The sequence below is a fragment of the Atractosteus spatula genome, chromosome 13, assembly GCF_055471065.1.
Source record: "Atractosteus spatula isolate fAtrSpa1 chromosome 13, fAtrSpa1.hap1, whole genome shotgun sequence".
Classification (NCBI taxonomy): Eukaryota; Metazoa; Chordata; class Actinopteri; order Semionotiformes; family Lepisosteidae; genus Atractosteus; species Atractosteus spatula.
The window spans coordinates 25,106,128-25,129,902 of NC_142718.1; the positions used below are offsets into that span (position 1 = coordinate 25,106,128).

Below are 23,775 nucleotides of genomic sequence, written 5' to 3' on the forward strand. Positions count from 1 at the left end.
CAATGTGTGGAACAAAGTACCTAATCGTGTTGAAACGGATCCTCTAAAAACATTTAAGAAACAGCTGAATGGTATTCTGAGAACAGATCAGATAACAGCAACCAAATCAGCAAATAGGACCAAAGAATTCCTGTCATTTGTTAAGACTGGCAGATTGCATTTCTTACTGAGAGCATTAAAAGCCTACAAGATACACAGTTATGACTATGGTTAACAAAAAAGAAAATTAATTGCTCCAAATAAAATATTTTAAAGAGCTACAGCATAAAAGTTCTGTACTCATGTTTTCAGGATTGGAATAATCCCAATCGCTCATATATTAATATATTTTATTAAATACTTTTTCAAACAATGTCATCAACCACAAATCCATGCATTAACAAAACTTAAAAGAAATGAATGACACAGACTTAATATGCATAATATAAATAACGGATAAAAATAGAGATTCAGCAACATTCAAAAGAAAAAGATGGTACATCCATTTTTTGTGAAGAAAATGACACATAAATTAAACTTTTTTTAAACTGATTAATATAGATACGACTGTATATATAGAAATAGATAAAACTTTTCAAAATGCCATATAAAATTAAAAACATGTTGTTGTCATTAAATAATTACAATTTCTATGGAAAAATGTAACTTTATAAATTTGGTATATGTAACTGCTTAAAAACGTATCAAACCATCAGTGGCAAACCAAAAAGAAAAAAGGTATACTAACTTTGGTGTAAACCTTTAAGCCAGTTTACTACATTTAATCTGAAACACTACAGCTCTAAGAAATATCAGTCTTGCATAAAACAGATGCCTTGATAAAAAAAAAAACAAATACAGAAACCTGGACTTGTTAACTGTATTCTGTTTATAATTCACTAACATTTATCATGTCTTAAAAACATATTTGAGTAAACATGAAGTTGCTTTGTAGCACTCTAAAAGCCTGAAGAGACTGTAAATTACAGAAGAATCCTCAAGCACTTTGAAAAAGTTTGGTCTCAAGTTTATTCTCATACAGTAATGTGGTATGCCCATTGCTACAGATATTGTGGGTTTTAGTAAATGGGGAACATTTTAAGTATTTGTAATGCCATTAAACTGAATTTCACTGCAGGGTTTATAGTTTCTTAACTGTTCCATAAAGCCTAGATTTGGACATATAGTTGGTCTCGCATTTTTCACCAATGCAAATGCATCATCAAAACGCAGACCTTCTGTTGACATCAGGTATCCAATGACTATTGATGCAGAGCGGGACACCCCAGCATTGCAGTGAACAAGCACCACTCCGTTCTAAAGAGAGAAGGGAAAACAAAATCTTCATATAGTACATAACATTTTCTTGCTTTTTTAACTTTGTGAAAAAATCATTTAAGAAGAATTAGAAACAATGCACAACCAGTGTCAAGAAGTAAGATCCAGAACCATATACTTAACCAAATGGTGAAAATACCTTCACACTGCATACTACTAATATACAGTATGAGTACATTTAGTAGATGTGTTGGTCAAAAACATGCATCCATCCATTTTTAACCCCTTTTTCCAATTCAGGATCACAGGAGAACCTATGCCTATGCCAGCAAGCATATTGTATTTCCCATTTACAGCAAAAAATGATATATAGCCATATTATTAAATTAAAATGAAGTTTCTCTCCCTGTCCTTGTTTGTTAGACTTGGCAAATGCAAAGGAAATAATCACTCGTTATCTTCTCTTAATTTTCTTTAACCTCTTTAACGAAGTTGCATTTGTTTCCTCATAGACTGACACTTACTATACAGTAAGTGAAAAAGGTGTTTTCAACACATACGTTAGCTGAAAACACAATTTCATTGAAATAGATTATATTTTATTATACCTAAAAGGACTTGAAATGAAATTATCCTTTAGAAAACCTCTACATTTGCAAGAGAACAATAAGATGACACACTAGTATTCCATGTAATTATAATCAATAAAATACGATGTCAGAATTAATTGGATTGCAAACGAAAATGGTGACAGATCAATTTTAAGTGTAAAGTGGAAACTTATTTCTAATACATGATGTAATTATATACTGTACCTGCGCGAGTTCCTTAAATGCAATAGAGTAAGGCTGCTGATAACCATGACAGTGGTTTGGCAACAAGGCTGCATGAGATACAATGGCCTGTAGAGATATGATCGTTATCTACCTACTGAATAATGGATCATGAAAACTAGCACTGCTGTGTTGATACCAGGTGCAAGGAATGTTCTGCACCAGCAGACTGCAGGGTATCAAATAGGCTGTCTCCTAAAACTGACCACTCAGGAAATTACTGCAAAGATATATTTAATGAGATTATCAGATTTCTTCATTAAATACATTAACAAGTGGCATGGTGGCACAGTGGTTAACACTGCTACTTCACTGCCCCGGGGCCCTGGTTCAATTCCGGACCTGGCGTGCTGCTGTATCTACATGGGGTGTTCTTCCCGCATTCACATGGGTTTTCTCTGGGGGCTCCGGTTTCCTCCCACAGTCCAAAAACATACTGATAGGTCAATTGGTGTCTGGGACAATGGGCCCTACAGTAGGTGTGAGTGTGTGCGTGTCTGTGTCAGTCTGCCTTGTACCTGTTGCTTGCTGGGATAGGATCTGGCTCCCCTGCAACCCTGAGGCAATTAGAAAATGGATGGATGTATGGAAACACGTTGACAGGTCTCCTAGAATTTTTAAAATACATGATATACTCCTTACTTGCTTTTTAACTAATCTGAGGCAGTATGATTAGATGAACCAATTGTTTCATACTTTCTTAAATTAAAATAAATGAAATATAACTTCAGTTTGTGAAAGGAAATTACAATCTAGAGATCTATCAAAGGGGACACCCTTTTGTTTCGTAAAGTGACATACTATTCTAATGCAACAAAAGTATAAGGCCTACCTGTGCCTTGACCTGCTCTATAAACTCTGAACATTCCTGGAAATATGAGGTAATGACAGTCTCTGGAAGATCCAGTATGGAAAGCTGCTTATAAACAAACTGATCTCGAAAAGTGTTTTCAACACCATATGCAACATTCAATATGTGTGTAACCTGAAAAAGATAAACAATAAATGTTACTTAAAATAAACTCATTGAAGGCCAATGTGTAAAGAAATTTAAATATCTTACAGTAGACACTGAAAATAAATAATACCTTAAATTTCTTTAATGTATCAAAGTCCTGGGCAACATCTTGTGAGGCTAGAACAATAAAAGAACACTGACATCAATGTTTTAATTAATAATAGGTGTCATTTTCACACTGATACTGCAGTTATTATTCTAGTGTTTTAACACTAGAAGGGAAGATGGTTGGCTTATTACAGGAACCAAGCATTTTACAGAGCATGTTTTAAATGTTGCATCTCAAATGCAATTCACAAGCTCCTCTGATAAAGGGCACTGTATTAAAAACAAGTGTAGGAAGTACCATAAAAAACATTTTTAAACAATTTATTGATAAAGGACTCATTTAAAACTAATACTTGAAGCATATACCAAAGTTCATAACAAAAAACACAACACTGAAATTAAACATCAATGTATCTTAATATACAGTAATTCATTTGTGCTTCCAGAAGCGTTTCTTACATGCAGTGCCTTGATTGCTATCCCTGAAGTCAACAGCTGCTCTAACTTCTTAAAATAATAAGGCATTTGCCTCATCCATAGTAAAACTTCAGAAAGCTTAAGCTAAATGGAATTGAAAACTTAACACGTGGTTCAAAAATAAATTCTGACAGCTTTACTGCTAAGTGCAATTTTTTTCTTAAATCTGTGTGAATGACATTTGACAATGCAAAACTATTTGTCTCACCAAGCAGTAGCCAAGGTTTGACGATACCGACTTGGAGATCCAAACTGAGATCCTGAACATATCCACAGGCACCTTCGGGTTGTACGGTTTCTTCAACCACCTGCACAGTGGAGTCTTTCCACGTTTCTATTATTCTTTTCCCAGTTAAAGTCGTTACCCTGGTACATTGCTTTTTCAATGCCGACTTTGAAAAAGCCCTTATTTCTTGAGCAAGCGAATGCATTACATGTGTGTTACAGGAACAGTTCAAAGCAGAAAAAGCCTACAGTAACTCAGCTGTCCACTTGCCGCAATGGGATTCCAATACGCTCTTGTACTTCACCGAAGATCTCATCACTTGCTATCAACTGCCTGAAAACCGAGAAGAAACCATCTGTAACCTAGATATCTTTTTGGGAGCATATAGTACTTTAAAACATCGCCATCTGTAGGTGCGGAAGTCTATGGCAGCGTACACGCCTGTTAAAATATCGGCAATTGCTGCGTTCTGCATCTTCATTCACAGAAGAAACAGGCTAGTGTTCATTCCCAAGAACTGATTTCCTAGGCGTCACGTTTACTGAAAATGGATGGCTGGATAATTCCGAGCTTCCTCTTAGAAGAGAAACGTGTTATTTTTTTTAGAAAACACAAAACACATTAAACGACCCCTCTATTAGAATCACGTTATCTTTCGTCATATTTTAACATATTAAACATTATATTAGCACACAAATAATTCAAGGGTAATGTAAATATACCTAGACAGAATGGCTAAAACTTATTAATTTAGTGGTGAATATAAAATGAAAAAATATGTATCACAATCAAGGACGTGATGAAAATAGTGACTTTTTGTATAAATATATCAATATTTGTTATTTTTAGTGGAGATGGCACAGATAAAACAACTTGAAATAAAGGATATCCCACATAGATTTTATAAAGGCTGATAATTCTTCTATTGTTAATCATTAAATATTATAAACTTCAAATATACTCATGTATATTGGATGAAATATACCATATTTTATGTTTAAACGAGATCTATTTCACTGTTTTTGTGATATACTACTGTTGTAATATACAACTGCATATTGTTTTTGTGAGACATATGAGGCATTGTAAAAGTATTCACCCTCTTCTAATGATATAGATGTGAGAAAGTAAAGCAGGGAGTAATGTACATTATTTTGATATGAATTTGATAATGTACATTATCACCTGATTGGAGATCATGGCGAGTACATAAAGTGTTATCTCTTGTAATGTCTGAAAAGGGTGCCCACCAGATGAGATACCAGCATAATGAAAAATGCAATAATTATTTAAATAGGGTCAAATAATCCCTGTGTTTTTTGGAAAACTTCGTGTTTATGACGCTTGAGTATTTGCATTAAATTAATTACTTTGTGCACCTAAATAAATTAGGTTTGCCATAGCAGGGGGGGGGGGGGTATGTACTTAAAGTAACTTACTTCAATTTTAGATACTTGTTTGCAGTTTTTGGTATTTATAATATTTATATATTCACAATTAAGTTTATTTATATACGATATTTAAATCCCTGGCCCCTGGGTTCAATTCTGGACCTGGGTTGCTATCTGTGTGGAGTTTGTATGTTCTGTTTATGTGTTTGCATGGTTTCCTGGTGTGGGTCTGTGCGTGTCTGTGTCTGTGTGTGCCCTGCAATGGACTAGCATCCTATCTTAGATGTGTCCTGCCCTGTACCCATTGCCTGCTGGTATAGATTCCAGCTCACCCATAACTGTATAAACCCTGTATTGGATAAAGTGGTTAGAAAATGCTTAAAAAGCCGTATGCATAACTTGTAATTCAATAATATTGGACGTCATTGGAGGGGGAGTTATTTTTTTTGCAAGGCCCTCTTATTTACAGAAACATGATAAAGAATTCAATAAAAATATGATAATGGTAAGTCTGTAAAGCAGTCTTCTACTGCCATTTGGGAAAATAAAGTGCCTCAGAGTTTCAGTAGCTGCATTGCTCAGGATGAACGCGTATTGTGTTGGTGGAAAACGGAACATCTCAGAGAACAAGCCAATGTAACGGGCACAAGCACCACAGTCAGCGCCTTGTGTATATTTATAAATAATCCCTACTGAAATTAAGAAGTAGTGGGTCATTTTAAAATTCGAATCATTGTCTGCGGTATGAAAACAGGCTAGTAACAGGCTGTCAATTTGGACCACAGAGGCGGAAATCAGTGCAACGGGAGTCACGTGACATGCGTCGGTGTTGCAGGAAACGGCCTCGTTCTGAGAGTCAGGGCAACACCTAGAGAAAACAGGGAGACAGCGCAGGGCAGAGTGGGGGGAGTTTTGCGAAGCTGTTTATCCATAATATGGGAAGAAAATAACACTAAGACGCTCGGGGTCATAATAGGTCCGAATCACACACTACACAGCGAAGGTTTTACGGCGTGCTCCGTTTTGTGAAACACTAAGCAAGCAGCATGTCGAGGGGTGTGCTGCAGCCAAGCCAGCAGAAGCTGGCGGAGAAACTGACCATCCTAAACGACAGGGGAATCGGGATGCTCACCCGCATTTATAACATCAAAAAGGTAAGGTAGTGTTATAACGTACAGGGTGCTTGTTTTCGGGGGGTCGCAGTCCTTACGGTAAAGTGTTCTGTGAGCATCATTGTTTCCTAGACGTTTGGAAGCCATAGCTGGCATTGCAACATGACTCTGCAGAGCCTGGGAATGGGGATATGGACAGGAAGAATGCACCCAAGGCCTGGAATGGCATGTAACACAAGCAGTGTACTGAAAAGAGGAAATTACTTCAATTCTTGTTATTGGCGGCCAGTCTGTGAATTAAATCTGGCAGATCTTTGTTTTTTTTTTTCACCTGCTGGCAGAGTGTTTTCATTCTCCGCGGTCTGGTGTTTAAAACCCGAGCTTAAAAGCCCCTTCGCTGTTTTGTAATACATAGCGAGCTGTGTAGCACGTCAGCATGTAGAAGAATGGTTGGCGTTTCCAGTTGTTGTGAAGCTTTTGAGCGATGGGCAGCGAGAGTGAGACAACTTGTTTGCACTACGACCGCAGCGTGAGAAATCACGACATTAATTGTTTCTCGCTGCGTGTTTGTGTGATAGTTTTGATTGGTAAGCTCATCACGGCAATGTAGCATTAATGTGGGCTCCATAAAAAAAATGGACGGTAACATTTTAACTTGTTTGTCAGTTTATTTGTATACAAATTGACATTCCGCTTCATTGGTGATTTTAATGCTCTAAGCATTATTGGTGGAGAGCTGACAGCGGAGGAACGCGTTAGACTGCGTCCTGTTTTTGTTCAATTTCATGGTTTGCAGTAGGTGACAGATTTTTTTAATCACTCGAGTTATATATTAGTGCAAGAGGAATCAATGAATAAAATGAACAGTGACCGTATATTTTTTAAAGCTGTAGTTTACCCATAGATTCTTAACAATGCACCTCAATATTTTGTGCAGTCTATTTTGGAAAGCTGATGAATTATAAAATAATAATTGATTTAACGCCTTATAGCATTTCTGAATTAAATCCCATTGGAAAAAAATGCATGAAATACAGGAAATATTGGAAATATTGGAAATATTTATAGAGCTTTGTGGGCCGTTTCTATGTTTAACATGAGAATTACTCAATACTTTTACCATTGAAAAACAAAACCAAAAAAACATTATAATCATATAAATGGGGTAGGGCTTAAAGGAAGATAATTTACATTTGATAGAAGAGGAAGAAAACCTTACATTGCATCAGGTAATACTTCTAACTCGCTTAATGTGAGTGAATCAGCACATATGCAGGGTGTTGGGTTTTTTATGTCTGGAAACTTGCAGAAAGTTCAGGAATACACCTGTATTGTATTGTAGTGTCCTACTTGTTTTTGTTTCTTAGGGAGTGTTTTTCCCTAATTTGTGCAGTTTTAGTGTCAAAACCTAATTTCTAACTTCTTTGCAGAACAAAGGCAGGAATTTTAGTTTTGACATGTCTGTTTTAAATCGTCAGAATAAAAGCATAAAATACATGAATGAGGTAAAAGCTTATGTTCCTCTACAGAACCTCTAGGGGGAAAAGTGTCCCCGTTAGCTGCAATTTACAGAAAAGAGTACATATCCTAGCAGGTTCTGTTGTGTGCATTTATTTGTGGTCATGTGAAGTAGACCAAAATGTATTTTAAAAGGGTGTGATTGAAACAACCTGTCAAATACCCTATCTAAAGATAGCCTACATGTACAGAGATATTTTGTGTGTTTTCATTGTTAATGTTTTCATTATTTTTGGCACTTGTAGTCTATATGAATAATCAGTGTGCTCTTTTTTTTATTGTTTGGTCAGAAGTTGTTTTTCTTAATATTATGTACTGTTTGTTGAAAAAGTGGGCACATATTAAATGTTCAGTGTAACAAAATAAAGCATAGTTCCAGATATTTACCATTCATCTTTTACAACATTGTTTTAGGTATGAGGTTGATTTTTTTTTAATAATCACATTTAGTATAGTATTCCGTATCTTACTCTTACTGAGATGCAAATGGTCAAAAGACTACGTAAAGCAAAGTGAGATGTTTTGTGAGTTAAAGGCTTTTGTGTACGTAGGCTACCTATATGCATAAAGGTAAACAAATCGTCTTTGGTCTTGCTGTTTGATTGATAAGTAAACTGAATGTCTGAAGCTTATGCCATGCCAAAAGTAACAGCACATTTCCTTGTTTTATTTACCTTAGTAATATGTTATTGGTTGACATATTCTGCCATTTTGGGCACCATACTGTGTCAACTAGTAGACAGCTGCAGATTTGGATAATCCACAAGCATCACAGACACTGTATGCAAGCTTCATGCAGAAATCACATAATTGTAGCACATTTTCCAGACAAATGGATCCAAGCTAATAGAACACATTAGGCAATCCATGTTATGCTTATTTTTCAGATTGTCAGTTTTGAATTTCTTGATATTGTCTGTGAGAGTTTTACAAATTTTTTAAAATTTCCAGTTATGTTTATGCATATTGAATAAAGTCTTGATTAAAAATTAGGAAAATAAAAAAATACAATTTTTCAAATATGTAAGGACAAACACCAAAAACAGTATTTTGTTTAATACCTTGCTCATGTACAAATACGTTAAGTTCTTATAAAACATTACTATGAGCCTGAAAGTGACTTAAGTTTCTGACAAGCTGGAACTTTGATGTTTGTTGATGTTCAGGTAGGTTAATAAAAATAGGTTGAGCATATTGTTACAAATGGGGGGTTACGAAGAAGTGTTTACTCCAAGTGTCACAAACATTATCTAAAATCTAAGAGACACTTCTCAGTCACCTAAAGCTGTAACAATATTAATTGATTTTTTCAAAAAATCTGTATTCTGTATAAATTATACATTATATAAAAATATCATTTTTATTAAAAAAAAGATTATGCTGAGTGCCTGCTTTTTTAAAATTAGTTTTGCCCCATAGAGGTCTAGTATCTAACAACTCAGTCTGGAAAAGGACTAGAGCCAGTTGATCTTTTTGCCTAAGTGTGGAAGTGCTGTGGGTTATTTTCATGCTGAGAGAGGGTGAGCTGAGCAGGCTGTCAGTGCAGAGTCTCTAGAAGCCTTAAGAGCCTTAATACCTCATTGAGTTAGCCTATCACTGCCATGTGTTGACCTATACGGTATGTGATTTTTGTTTTATTTTAATCATGATAAAAGAGTGATTTGCACATTGTGTAATTAGATAATTTCATAATTTCATATTTGTACTTTATGGATGAAGTTTTGTTCAACTGTGTGTTGTTCCACATTGTTTCAGCAGTTCTCTCTTTCAGGACATAAAGAATGATTACAGTAGTAAGAAGTTACTTTTCCAGCATTAGGCTACTAGTATTCTGTGCACTACAGGGGATTGAAGAGTAATTTCAGTAATTGAAACAATGATTTCCTTCCTTTTACACATTAAACTATCATTTGCATATCTGTTTCATTTCCATATTTTCATGTTGTCCTTTTTCTGCATGACGTGACGTCTTTAAGATTTCAACAGGTCATGACTGCAGATTCAGATCCAATTTGTTTTCATATTTTGTTCTAGATAAATTTTTGAAGTCTCAGCACATCATTTCTGATTAGTTGTTCTGGTGCCCCGCAGCTGGCAGGCAGTCAGACACCTGACAGAACAAAACCAAAATATACTGAAAAAGTTCTACCTCAAGCTTGCTTTAACTATTAGAAAAGGTGCAGTTAGATTTTTTTTTCTGTGACATAATTTTCATCATGGGTGGCAAGGTAGCGCATATTTTAGAATTGCTGCTCACAGAGCTGGGATCCTGGGTTCAGTTCCAAACTTGAGATGCTGTCTGAGTGGAGTTTGTATGTTCCCCCTGTATTCATGTGAGTTCCCTCGGGGTGCTTTCCTCCTACAGTCCAAAGATAGGCTGGTAGGTTAATTGCTCTATGGGAGGTGTGAGTGTGTTGCATGTCTGTGTCTGTTTGCCCTGTGATTGACTGGTTTCCCATCAAGGGTGTAGTCAGCCCTCATTTCAGCGCCCGTTTCTTGTCGGGATAGCCTCCAGATCCTCAAATCAGGTGCCAAGGAAAGGTTTGTGAACCCCCTAGGCCTGTCTCATGTCTAAGGTGATCCAACACTAAATATCCTTGTGTGAGTCCTTAGATTCAGTAGCTAATGGCACTAGACATTTCCTGTAACACTTTTATCAGCCTCTCGCATCGCCATTTAGGAATTTTGGCCCATCCTCTTCATAGAACTGCTTCAAGACTGTCAGAGTTGAGGGAGCTAATCAGTGGTTCAGTATATCCTTTGAAATTTAATTTGAACCTGTACAGGTAGATTCCAAAGAACAAGCGATATATATCAGAAAAGCAGACTAAGAAAGAAAAACTCAGGTCTTTCCTGAGGACAAAATCAATGAGTTGGTAAGACTGAAGACAAAAAGTTAACTATTAAATATATTTAATATTAATATAAATATATAATCTATGTATGCTGTGCAAAGAGACCCTTGGGGGATAGTCAGCATGTATTTAGAAAAGTTAAGTCTTGCTTAACTTGATAGAGTTCTTTGAACAAGAAAAAACATTGGGCATTTCAGGCAATAGGTGTGTTTGGATAACGTACAAAGACTGCAGACAAGATGACAAGATGTGAATGTTCAAATCGGGGTAATATTATTGGTAGAGTACTACAGAGCCCATAGTAAGACCACTGTTTTTCCTTATTTATATTAAGAAAACTACATCCTAGTGTAGGGTAATTGGTGAACTGGTGAAAAGTCTGCAGATGATTCTAAAATAGGAAAACTGACAAAAGCTGTACAAGTTAGAAAGGAAAATCAAAAAGATTTAGACATTCTAAATGACAAAGTAAGTCATGGATATTTTTGTGATGTGATTAGCAGGGAAATCAGTGGTCAAAAGTATAGGTGTACTTTTTATAATATAGAATCATCAGTGTACCATTCATGCATGCAAACCTGTTAAACTCACAAATACACATTTTTACCATGCTGTCATGCTTTTTTGGGAATTTCCTACTCAGGACTAATAGGAAGAGAGGTTTAACTCTTAAATATGTTGTTTTAGTTTAATTTTTCACTAGTCTTGAGATCTAGTAGTTATTCAAGAGGAAGTTCTAGGTGGTGTATAGATTTGATGACTGTTAAAAGGGACCACACAAAACATCTCTGTCACTTGTAGGTTTCTCTTCACCTAAGCTGCTGAAGTAGCACACTCTTGGGTTCTACGTTGGTACCCAGGTTTCAACAAAAAGCATTGATGCTATGATTGACTTTATTTATGTTGCAGAAAGGTCAGACAGAATTTGGTCAGATTTGGGGTATATGAATTTAAATATCAGATTTGTTTATAAAGTATTAGTCCACTTGGCAAAATTCTTGATTTTAGGAGCTGTGCACTGTTTGCCTTTTTATTAAATAATAGACTTTTTGCAGAATGCTGACAGTGTTGGTTTGTTTCATTTTCAGTCAGTCATCGCATGTTGTATTGCTTTAATCTTTTAAAAAATGATACTCATATGTAAAGTAAGGGGATATCTTCATAAGGCCCTTAATATCTTCACTTGTTTAAAGAAGGCCTAATGTTTCATGAAAGCGCTGTCATCTCAATATCAGTTGACCATCTAATAGAGAAGTGATAATTACATATGTCTGCAGAAATAATAAAATAAAGCAGTTTTAGAGTCACGTTTACATATGTGCACTAAATATCATTTTATGTGATCTCAGGATGATATTTTATACAGGACCATATTTGATCTGCATTATTAAATGTTTTCTTGCCATTGGGGATTGTAAGTAATGCAGCACACTGTAGCATGCAAATTATAGCCTCTAGAAAAGCTTTCTCTGTTTTATGATTTTTCGGTAGCATAAGTATGTACCAAAGGGAGTGTTTTTTTTAAACTTTTGATCCAGAACTGAATTTCGTAACATTCAACCAGAAACACTTTGTAGTCTCATTGTGCCATTTACCAAAATAATTTTTTTTCATTGTTTTAACACAGTGGATTTTCTACACAAATCACTGGTGTGGGCATCTGTGAGCCTGAGCATTAAGGTTTTTTCCTTTGTATTTAAATAAGACAAATTATTGTATTATCTAACTGTAATCAAATTACTGTATGTTTAAAGAGAAGTTTAAGTCAGCAGGTTGGAACAATACTGCAAAAGGATTATACAATTGTAGATTTTAGAAAAAAATACTTTATTTCACATCTGTAAAAATATTTGGAAATATTTTTTAAAAATCTTGCTTATAAAACCTAATAAAAAGATGTTTTATAGATTAAACTTGCTCATTATTGTCTGTATTTGGGGATACGATATCTAGCTTTATATTTATTTTGGTGTGTTCATAACCTAAGGATGTAAATTCCTGTGTTTCCTTTAATAGTTTTGATATTAAGGAAGTCTACATAAATGATTGGCTGCAACAGATCCATAGGATATGTACACACCAAAGTAAAATAGAGCTAGATATTATAACCGAATGCACAACATCTTTTAAAATAACTTTTTAAAACTTTAAAAAAATATTTACACAATACTGTAGCTGAATATAGAAAATGTAGGCTACATTGCTTCACATTGCTACATTGCTGAGGAATATCGTGAAATACTTGTTCTACGGCTGTTCAAAATTGTAATTATTAAACACTCTAACGACAACACATTTTAAACACTTATCACATCTTACCATTGCTTCAAAGTCCCACAGCTACAAGCATTATTTACAGATCACTGCTTTAGATAAACTGGGATTCCAACATTTAACTTAGAAGGCAATTATTCTGCCATAGCTGAAATTTAGGGGTTTGGGGGAATGGTTTGGATTCTCACATATGTATCCTGAATTTTATCCAATTAAAAAAAAAAACACCACAATTTGCAATTAAAAGGGTGGTTACCAAATTGCAAAACAGTGCATCTATACATAGATGGCACTGAGCTATGCACCTTCAATAATTATCTACTGGTTGGGAGCATGAAGTGTTAGTCCTATGTGATGCTTCTGATTCATCTAAGCTGAACATGTTTCGTAAACATTTTTCCTTTATTTTTGTTTTTTTTCTTCCTTTTTTAGGTTTTTGTAATATGCATTGGCCTTGATTGAAACTACTGTATCAATCTCCTTTGTTTTACTTGCATGTGGTGTTCCTTTTACTAATCACACACTTCCTGATCCTCTGTGAAATGTGGATTGAATTTAGAAGTACACACTGTTCCAAGACTGCTAGATCTAGCATGGTGTGTATGTTAGCTGTGGGAACATGTAGTACATCAAATGCCTAAATTGAATTTTATAAGCACTGAACATTATTAAAGAATAAATCCTTGTTTTCTCTAGCATAATAATAACCTATAAAAGAGTCCGTTCCCAAAGCTAATCATTTGAATTAGATATGCATGTTAGATACTGGCAACCTGTGTTTATGTGTAATTTTCTCTCTTTCTGTTACAATGCTTCCCCAGCAAGGACAAGTTTGGAAGGTTTGCAAAGCTTTTCACCTTCCCTTAAATCTCAATCCCCCTTTCCCCTTCCTTCTGCTTTCTGATCAGCCTCATGTTCCATGACTTTTCTCTTTATGTAACTCACAAATTTCCAGCTAGATTTACTGGCAAGGCCACTCCAATTAAACCAGGCACATTGTTTTTGATTTTCTGTCTGACTCATGAAAACTATATATAGATAAGACATTAACTGCTAGAACTAACTCTAGGTTTAGCAGTTTTTGATGCAAAATTTGGTAAATTGGTTTTATCACAATGTCAACTGACCTTCAGTTATATAATTTTGATACGGAATGTATTTTTAATTAAAAAGTAATGAGTATGAAAGAGATCCTTTACTTTGTTGACATGAGAAAAACGTGACAATTACTGCTGTATGGTGTATGGGGAAAATGTTACTGTCACAACTTCCTTATTAACTAAAAGCAAGCTTGTGGTAAGTGATCACTTGGTTACTTGGTGGGAATCACATGAACAATAATGCGATGTATGGTAGGGGATTTTGTAGTGGTAATCAAAAAATTATTTTTTTTTTCAAACGGGATTTTACAGGTTCTTTCTCTCAATATAACAGGAGCTTTTTGATTATGTTCAGATTTGTTAATTTAAAAAAATAGCACCAATTGTGCAGTAAATAAAACATTCGTGGTTTGTCAGCTATAAATTGTTCAGCACTATTCTGCTGATTGGAAGTTATTTCAGGGCAAAAATGTTAGCAATACCTGGAATCAGTATTTACTGTAAGTAGACAAAATGGTTTTCTTTTTCTGGGCAACGTAGTCTTCACTGCTTTCTTATGCTGACATAATTTGGACGTTTTTAAAAAGATAGGTCTTCAGCTAAAGAGAGACTCTTATCTCTTATTAATATGTTTTAAGAATTAAACCTCATAATAGGTCAAAACTGTGAAAGCAGAAGTGTGGTTTGAATAAACTGTTTTTTTCCCCCAATGTATCCGTGTTCAGTATGCAGTCCAGTAGGTGTAGAAGTGGTATCTTATGTGGACACTGAGTGGTTCTATTTGCTTTTCTGTATACAGAGTGAAATTTTGGATATTTCACAAAATAACACAAAATGCATGTGCAGTTTCATGTGAACCATATACCGCCCTACCTCAGTTGCACGTTTGCTTATTTATTCACAGCTTTGTGATAGCATCCTAAAGAAAACTAAATGCGCACCTTTTCTTCCAGTAGGAGTGAGTCTTTCCACCCACCGCTGTGTTGCACTAACTGCTTTGAAACTTCCCATACAGTATCTTTCCGTAGCACAGCATCCTTGTATCCTTTCTCCCATTGCATATTCCAGCTGTGACAAATCCCTGCACTTTGCCGTTTTCATCTTGTCGCCTATCCACTGAAAACCAAATACTCTTTTACCTTCTGCTATGTATTAATTTACCACGTTGTTACAGCTCTGACAATTTTAGCTGTTTTTGTCCTGTTTTTCGTTTTAGGCATGTGGGGATCCCAAAGCAAAGCCTTCATATCTAATAGACAAAAATCTTGAGTCTGCTGTCAAGTTTATTGTTAGAAAATTTCCAGCTGTGGAAACACGCAACAACAATGTAAGTACTTCCATCAGAAAAAGAACCTTATTATAAAGCAACACTTTAGTTACATATTTTAGTTACCACTTTGTTTTTCATAGAACAGGCTTCAAAATCACACGGAAATTTAGGAAATGTTATTAAGATTATTGATTTTAAAACCGTAGCCTTCTGCATGTGCCTTAGACAAATCAGAGGGAAGTTACCAAAGCTGTTTTTGTTGATGTACAGCTATATTTCTCTGGAATCTGAATAATTTACTCTAGTCCCTGTCACACACAGTAATATAGACCAGATAAACTAGTCATATATTCAGATATATACTAGTCATATTATAAAAATCAGTCATATATCCCGAGCAGAAATGCTCAGCCATTTTAAATAAGAGGAGTTGTTTTTATGTACATGCTTTTTCTGGAAAATTGTTTTTTATACATACGGGTTTGAAGCAGTATGAAAAGTTTGTATTTGGTGTTGTTTCCATTGTGATTGATTTAGATACCAGAAAACTATTCTTAACAGAAACATTTACACATTGCATATAAAATATTAAATAAGCAATTTAATTGTACAAGTGATAATACAGGAAATAGATAAACAGTATGTAAGAAGCATACAGGGGAATCAGATTTTCTGCTTTGTAAATAGCATTTTATATATGTGAGGGAACAAGTAATAGGTTTATTCCATGCTGAAAAAAAGAAGAAAGAGAACACAACGTTTCGGCTGTGGAGCCTTCTTCAGGTGTGAGCACATCACACCTGAAGAAGGCTCCACAGCCGAAACGTTGTGTTCTCTTTCTTCTTTTTTTCAGCATGGAATAAACCTATTACTTGTTCCTTTGCAGCCTACGCATGCTGACGCAGCTACCCACTTGAACTTTTATATATGTGGTTAATGTAGCTTATGAAAAACTGGTGAACATTTTAGGTATTGAATTTACCTTGAAGTTTTATTCATTGTGGTTCACTTTTGTTTAGGTCATATCCTAAACAATGCCCTGTATGCACCATTTTCAGTAAATTAATCACACTATATTTCTAAAATGTTCAAAAATGGCTAAATTGTATGTGTTTACATAAATGTTAACAATATACAGGATATACTGTGTTTTGTACTGTATATTTTTACTTCCTGGAAGTAAAATGCTTGCTGTTGAAAAAGATGGAAACTATTCTTTTTGGTTCTACTATTCTGCTTTGTTGTTGCAATGCAGCATTTTGACAGCAGATGTTTTCACATTTCTCCTAGGAAGCTAAGTCTACAGTAACTTACAGACACTAAAATAACTTGTTCTGCATATATTCATTGCTTTGCTGAAAGACATCGGGTGTATTCACAGAGTTTGAGAGTCTTCTCCCAGTGTGCTGTTGATATGAAAAAAGTATAGATTGCAAGATAAGTAGGCTATGTCCCACAGTAGATGAAGTAATTGTATTTACTGTGGAGACTAAATCATACTAGGTCAGGAATGTGGGTGTTGTCTCTGGACACGCCCTGTGTTGGCAAGAATTCCCAGTGCACATTGCTGTAAACAGCTGGTTTTTTTTTAATACTATAATTTGAATAATAATTTGAAATATTCTTGCGGGATAAATTTTGTTTCTGATATGTGTAAATGTGTTTTTTTATTCAGTATATATATATATGTTTCTTTTTAACCAGTAGCATTGTGACAACAGTAGGGAAAAGAGAAGGCACTCTTTTATAACTTGCCTTCATTTAAAAATAAAATGAAATGTGGATTTTTTTAATGAATCATGAACCTAATGTGTAGTGTGCTGTTATAACTAGACAATACAAGAATATTCCAAGATCTGTTGAGAAAAGTCCATAGATTAGGTCCAGTTCTTATTTTATTTTTTTTCTTTAAGAACATCATTACACCAGGCATTCATTGTTCTATTTTTTTTGTTCTGTTCCCCAATACATTCTTATGTTTTCAAATGTGAATTATTTCTATTTGTGTCAAGTTGTATTTCAGATTTCTCCAGTAATTCAGTTTGCCTTGCCTTGTCTTTGGAGTGTTTTATTTAAATGCTTTTTAACATGCACTTTTACACCATGCTGTGTTTGTGTTTAATGATGTTAACTGCTTGTTGGAATGTAAGATTGCTGCATCATGTTTAACTTTTGTCTGTGTATCTTATTGTATTGTTTTATGTTTTTCGTTCTACATTTTATTTTGCATGCTTTACTGGCTTTTTCTGGATTATTCTTTTGGTAAGTTTTGACTTTTTGGAGTCAGTTTCTTTTAGCTTCAATTTTTATTCTTAAAAAATAACTTATTTTATTTTCTTGCATACCTCTTGCCTTAAAAGACTGCATAAAGGAATCTGAAGAGTTTCCAAATTATGATAAAACTGTGACATCTGTTTTGGCTTTATGCTATATTTAAATCTTAAATTATCCTTTGATCACTTTGAAGAATGGCAGAATAAAGCTTTTGTGTGTTTTACACAATATTCTTGGATTCCTCAGTCTTTAGTTGCACGGTAACATCAGATCATTCACTCATTCTACTGATCCTTTCTTTTGTTTCAAGCACTAATACAGTGAAACTGGATTTCAGTGAAAAATAGCATATGCAAGGAATTGTAAAATGGAACTCCACTGTTAGGTTAAAAAAATGTTTGATATCCAAACCTGAATTTTTCAAAGAGATGAGAGTCAATATATATTTTATATAAATCTTCTTTAGTTTGTTGATGAAGGGTTTATGGTCACGGTAGCATATTACTAGTTTTTATCTGCCATGATGAATTCCTCAGCTGCTATTTTTCTTTGAAAAATTAAATAAAGCTTTGCCACTTTTTTCCACTGAAAATATTAAATTGTATTTAAAGTTCTTGGGGAAATGTTATTTCAGAGCCATTGTATCTTGAAATTACAAGAAATATTAACGTTCCCTTTTTCTCGGCACATTTTAAAGTTATCTTATTTTAAAGTACGAGTCTAATGAAAGCCTGCATTCTGGTAAAAAAACATATGCTGCAAATTTAAATTTTAGATTTTTTGGGAAGTCATCAAACACCTGAGAACAACTTAAGCATTGAAAAATAGAATGCAAGATCAAATTTGAAAGTGTTAAAAGGTTGGCTGCCTTTTTGATTGCTTTTTGTGTACCTTTGGTGTGATGGCATATTTAATAGATATTCCTAACTGGAAATATTTACTAACTTTGCTCAAGTACAAACTTGCACTGTGGAAAAAAATGTGGAAGTATAAACCAAATGGACAATGTGGACTTAATTAAATCCTTTTTTGATTATACACATTTTCACCAAATACTGTAAAATGTTTGTGCAGTGCAACTTCTTAGAAACCTTATTTTTTGTATTTGCCAATATCAAAATTATAATCTCAGTGTTATACGACATTTACAATTCTTTGTATTTCTTTTAAAGAATAGGTACTGTAACTTACTTTGGATTTTTAGTTCCAAAATTAGTTTTGTTAAATCTCAAAATCATACTAGTGATGTAGGGTCATACTTCATATGACATTGTTAACTTGTCCTAGAGCCATTTACAATGGTGTTGCCTCTCTAGTTGCTTAATCTGCATACAATTATAGTATGCATATGAATGTTTGCATCTTAGTTTCCTTAAGGATATTTACTAACATTTTTAAAACTCTTCAATAAATTATATACTGTTGCACTTAATCTCTTAAAAAAACCCAGAAAATCACTGATTTTCTTCCAGTGCACCTTTGTCCTGTAGTTGCTAAAGGGACTAAACAAAATATTGATTCTAATGCAAACTTAATGCAGGGTTCATTTTATATTGTATTTTCTATTTTTGTGTGTAAATTATTACAGCTGTTTAGTGCTTCACTGTGAGCAAGATTCTGTTGTAAAAGAGTGTAGATGATGGAAATATGTAATTTCTAAGCATTTCTAAATTTATAATACAAAAAAACTAAAACCCATTGGTAGCCTTTGAAAATTATTTATTTACAACTTGTATAATAAGGCAAAATGTTTCTCAAAAGCTTATCATAATACAAATACTTTAACCTGGCTTAAATGGTTTATATTTAAGTGACATTAGCTTAATGTGTTCCAACACTAAGTAAATGTCTTGATCTAATGACTTGAAAGCGAAGAGGTTTGGAGATCAGAAATCCACTTGCAAACATTCGAAATCAAACCATTTAAACCTGGCCAAACCATTTTGCTCGTCTCTGCATGGAGGTCTTCTTTGGCAGTGGGGATCTTAAGGGTAGAAGGGGTGATCTTGGGTTTTGATGTTCAGTCTAACCCAAATGGAGCAGGCTACTGGTAATGCCAGGCCAAGGGATAAAATTGCTCAAAGATGAGAATTGTAAAACATTTTTTAGTGTTTTTGTGTCCCTTTCTCAAGTGTTATAACAAAATAAATTAGGAATTAACAAAATACATGCTCTTCACACCTCTTTGCCTCACCATTTATCAAATGAACAGCACTGTTAAGTTTCTAGTCATAAAATGAACCTTGTTGACAGGTTTGACAGGTGTTTTGATTTATATTAGGCTTCATGTCATGGTATATCTAATCTGCGTTTGTATATTTTTCTTGCAGCAACAGCTTGCACAACTTCAAAAAGAAAAATCTGAAATACTAAAAAACCTAGCTTTATATTATTTCACATTTGTTGATGTCATGGAGTTTAAGGTAAGGACATCTTTCTTCACTAGTTAAGTCTCATATTTCTGGTCCTTTACATTTAGCTAAATCTACGAAGACCTTAAATTAATTACTTTATCTCACCACACTTGTCATGAGTTTTTAAAATACAAAGTGTTGACTAAATAAAAAGAAAATTAAAATTTCTGATATATAAATTGAATTTGAAGCATCTGTGTAATTAATGGCAAAAAGGACAAAATGAACAATACTTCTAGTGAATTCATGTCATAAGAAAGATGTAGAAATCTTAGAATTTAGCGCTGAAGAGCACAGAGCTTCAGTATTTTATGGTCCGAGTTGCTGAGAAAGCACACATTGACATTTTTGACAAGGCTCTGGCTGTAAAGGAACAATAATAGTAATCATACATAATTGTATTTTTCTCATATCCTGCATTGTATGTTGTGCCTGGGAAAAAAAAAAACATATTCTCTTTCCTCTTTAAGGACCATGTGTGTGAACTGCTGAACACTATTGATGCTTGCCAAGTTTTCTTTGACATTGTAAGTTGCATATTTTAAAATTTGATAATTTAAAGTAACAAGTGTCGTATTTTTAAAGTTTTTTTATGACTTGCTTGTTTTTGTTTTGTAGACAGTAAACTTTGATCTTACAAAGAACTACCTAGACCTTATTGTAACCTACACTACATTAATGATGCTGCTGTCTCGGATTGAAGAGCGAAAAGCAATCATAGGTCTCTACAACTATGCTCACGAAATGACACATGGTTCGAGGTGAGAACATGCATGCTGTTTCGTGTCACATTTTCATCTTGCCAACCTTGAAATAGTTTCTTCCAGCTTGAATGTTATACTAATTTACGTTATGTAAGCTTGAACACATTGAATGTAAGCAGAAAAGCTCAGTTTTTTTAATGCAGAAAAAAAGAATCAGAGCTTCGAAGGACTAGTTTACTAAAAAATAGTGAAAGGTAAACTTTTCAAGGGTTTTTAGAGGAAAACAATTCTCCTTAGGTAGATATTAAGCACCAATGCAGTTGCAGTGCTGTCTGCCTTAGCCTGTGAAGACTCACCAGATTCTAACATTCCAGAGTGCGGTACTGTAAAACAGGATTTATGAGGCAATTTAATTTCTTTAATGGCCTTCAAGATACATTTTTGCATTGTCAAAGATGTTCACCTTTTCTTTTAATGTGCAGTACATAGTATTAATGAATAATGTATTTTATGATGCTTTCATTTTGCAGCTTTTTAAAGAACTTTATTTTCATTCATGGGTATTAATACTGTAAGGTACTGACTTTTAGGAACATTTTGTGAATGAGGCCTCATATGGTTTATGTGGGTCTTAGTGAGAACACGACTGCATTTCAGAATATACCCTAATATTTAGTGAGCAGACTGTGCCAGGGAGGCTATTTTGGGCAGTAATGATATTATCCCAGTGCATATTTATATATTCACAGTAGGTGAAATATGTATTAGGACATTACTTTATTACCCTGTATATATATTGCCTGGCATGGTCTGCTCGCTGAATATCACGATATGTTCTGAAGCAAAATTGCTTTCTCTTTCAGAACCATTTAACATACAAAATGAGTAATGCCATAGATAACTTTCATAGCACAGCATCCACAGGTGTGTTGTGTACATATACATGACACAGGTGCTCATTGTCTTTTGCTAGGACAAGCTATTTTAGCTGTTTTGAGTTCTTTACCAATTTATTTTTTAAGGTAGTACATTCTTTGTACTACTAAATGCTCTTTGTATGTATGAGACAAGTGTGCACATGAGACTTTCATGAAATTGTTTTAGTATCTATTAAAATTATAATGGTATTCTTCCACAAGTTTCTCCTTAAGTCTATGTCAGGAAGATCAGAGGTCTCTTGTTTTTTTTTCATTGTGTAATAAGCTCTGAAGAATGTGTTTGTTTAGTTTGAATTGTACAGATGTATATGTTTACCTTTTTGTAATTTTTAGTGACCGAGAATATCCTAGACTTGGTCAAATGATTGTAGACTATGAAAATCCACTGAAAAAGATGATGGAAGAATTTGTACCCCACAGCAAGGTAAAAAAATATTTGCTAAAATCTTTCTCTTGCTTATTTGTTTAAGCATACTAAGTATACTTTCTAAGTATACTAATGAATGTTTTAATGATTTTGGAAAACATGCAGAAAATATTCCTTGATTGATTACACATACTGTGCAAGTAAGATGTTTAATCTTGTGTGTACTGAAAAGTTGTTTGTATTTTGTTTTTGATTAATCACATGCATCTCTATGTATGTGGTTGTTTAGAACTGAAATAGTTCAGTTAGAAGTAAAAAACTATACTAGAGTTTTAACACTGAAAATAAAATTACCAAGGGTTTGCAAGAATGAGAGGCATCCATAAGCACCTCGTGTTTGTAAACATTTCTGTGATTATTTTTTATATGCCCATCTTCTTTGGGCTGGGTGAAGTTGTTTGCCAATCTTTCTTTTCCACAGTGAATATTAACTAGTTGTTACTATAGTAGTACCGAACTAACTTGTCCAGACAAAGAAATGTGAAAGAGGTCATCTCTGATTCCAGTGTTGCGATTTTGAATGAGGACACAAGACACTTAATTTAGCAAGATAACTTTGTTAGCTTATAAGTAAAAAAAACTGTTTCCAAGAAATCACTAACAGTGTTGAAACTGGTCTTTTTTCTTCTTTCAGTCCCTTTCCGATGCTCTGGTTTCGCTTCAGATGGTGTATCCTCGACGAAATCTATCTGCTGATCAGTGGCGAAATGCCCAGTTACTAAGTCTGATCAGTGCCCCAAGCACTATGCTTAATCCCGCTCAATCAGACACAGTAAGGAGTACAGTTTTTCAGTGTCCTAATAGTGGTTGGGATGATTTTTAGATAGAGCTACTGTAAGTTCTTTTTTCTCTGCTTATGTGTAGATCAGAACATAATTAGATGTAAGTCTGCGTATTGTGAAAATGTGTGGAAAACATTGCCAGTAGCATATTTTTTTTTACAATTTTACCTTGTTGCCCCTTGATTGAACCTGTTGATTATTCTCTTGTTAAATTTTATCAAGAGATTCTGAATTGTACATGGATTGCCAGATTGCTAATCAGTTGTTTTTTGTATATTCTAGATGCCCTGTGAATATCTTTCTCTGGATACCATGGAGAAATGGATTGTCTGTAAGTAAACACTTTAGTACGCTATGCATAAGTATGGTTGAATAAGCAAATGAGCAACAATAAAATAAAAGGGATGTGGACTTGATTCCTCATGAGTCAATTCAGGCACATAATAGACCCTTCTGCTTTTAACACATGCCAATTTCGTGTAGATCCCAGTGGACCATGTGCAAAAATAGTGTCCTTTTTTCCACAGGAATCCTCCATTTTCTGCTAATCTAGTTTATTCTTAGTTATAAGACCTTTTGTATACCTGGGGACTAATTGAGTGCAAAATATAGTAAGGATAATCTGGTTAGCTTTTTAGGATGGCTTTTTCCCCAAAACTTAATCTAGATGTTTTAATGCTATTTAAATTTGAGAAACAGCAAGTATTGTGAATTTCATATTGTAAAACTGATGTACCTTGCAGATGTTTTTGTAGTACTTGTACCTATTGGAGTTATGTTTTCTTTCAGGATTTAGCAGTTTTTATCAACTGAGTTTTAAAACAAGCTCATATGCTGTATATAGTGAATGTAAATAC

General features: G+C 34.3%; 2 protein-coding genes across 5 annotated transcripts in view; one reads left to right on the forward strand and one right to left on the reverse strand.

Annotated features, from left to right (window-relative positions):
• Window positions 1-275: 275 nt before the first annotated feature.
• Window positions 276-4,194, reverse strand: dusp19a (dual specificity phosphatase 19a). The gene is made up of 4 exons (XM_088930686.1): window positions 3,842-4,194; window positions 3,179-3,225; window positions 2,923-3,075; window positions 276-1,296 (listed from the first exon to the last, which is right to left on the reverse strand). The coding sequence occupies exons 1-4, from the start codon at window positions 4,062-4,064 to the stop codon at window positions 1,078-1,080; spliced, it is 642 nt and encodes a 213-aa protein (XP_088786812.1). The 5' UTR covers window positions 4,065-4,194; the 3' UTR covers window positions 276-1,077.
• A 1,890-nt stretch (window positions 4,195-6,084) lies between these two features.
• The window catches only part of nckap1 (NCK-associated protein 1), a 46,113-nt gene continuing 28,422 nt past the window's right edge, over window positions 6,085-23,775 (forward strand). Inside the window, exons 1-9 of one of the 4 annotated variants that reach the window (XM_088930038.1) lie at window positions 6,122-6,404; window positions 13,831-13,848; window positions 15,326-15,436; window positions 19,984-20,076; window positions 20,538-20,594; window positions 20,686-20,828; window positions 22,043-22,133; window positions 22,771-22,908; window positions 23,201-23,249. In XM_088930038.1, coding sequence (XP_088786164.1) covers window positions 6,297-6,404; window positions 13,831-13,848; window positions 15,326-15,436; window positions 19,984-20,076; window positions 20,538-20,594; window positions 20,686-20,828; window positions 22,043-22,133; window positions 22,771-22,908; window positions 23,201-23,249 — 808 coding nt within the window. In that variant the 5' untranslated portion in view covers window positions 6,122-6,296. Of the gene's footprint in view, window positions 6,405-13,830; window positions 13,849-15,325; window positions 15,437-19,983; window positions 20,077-20,537; window positions 20,595-20,685; window positions 20,829-22,042; window positions 22,134-22,770; window positions 22,909-23,200; window positions 23,250-23,775 lie in introns of all 4 variants that reach the window. The other 3 variants (XM_088930039.1, XM_088930041.1, XM_088930040.1) reach the window with 3 other exon arrangements.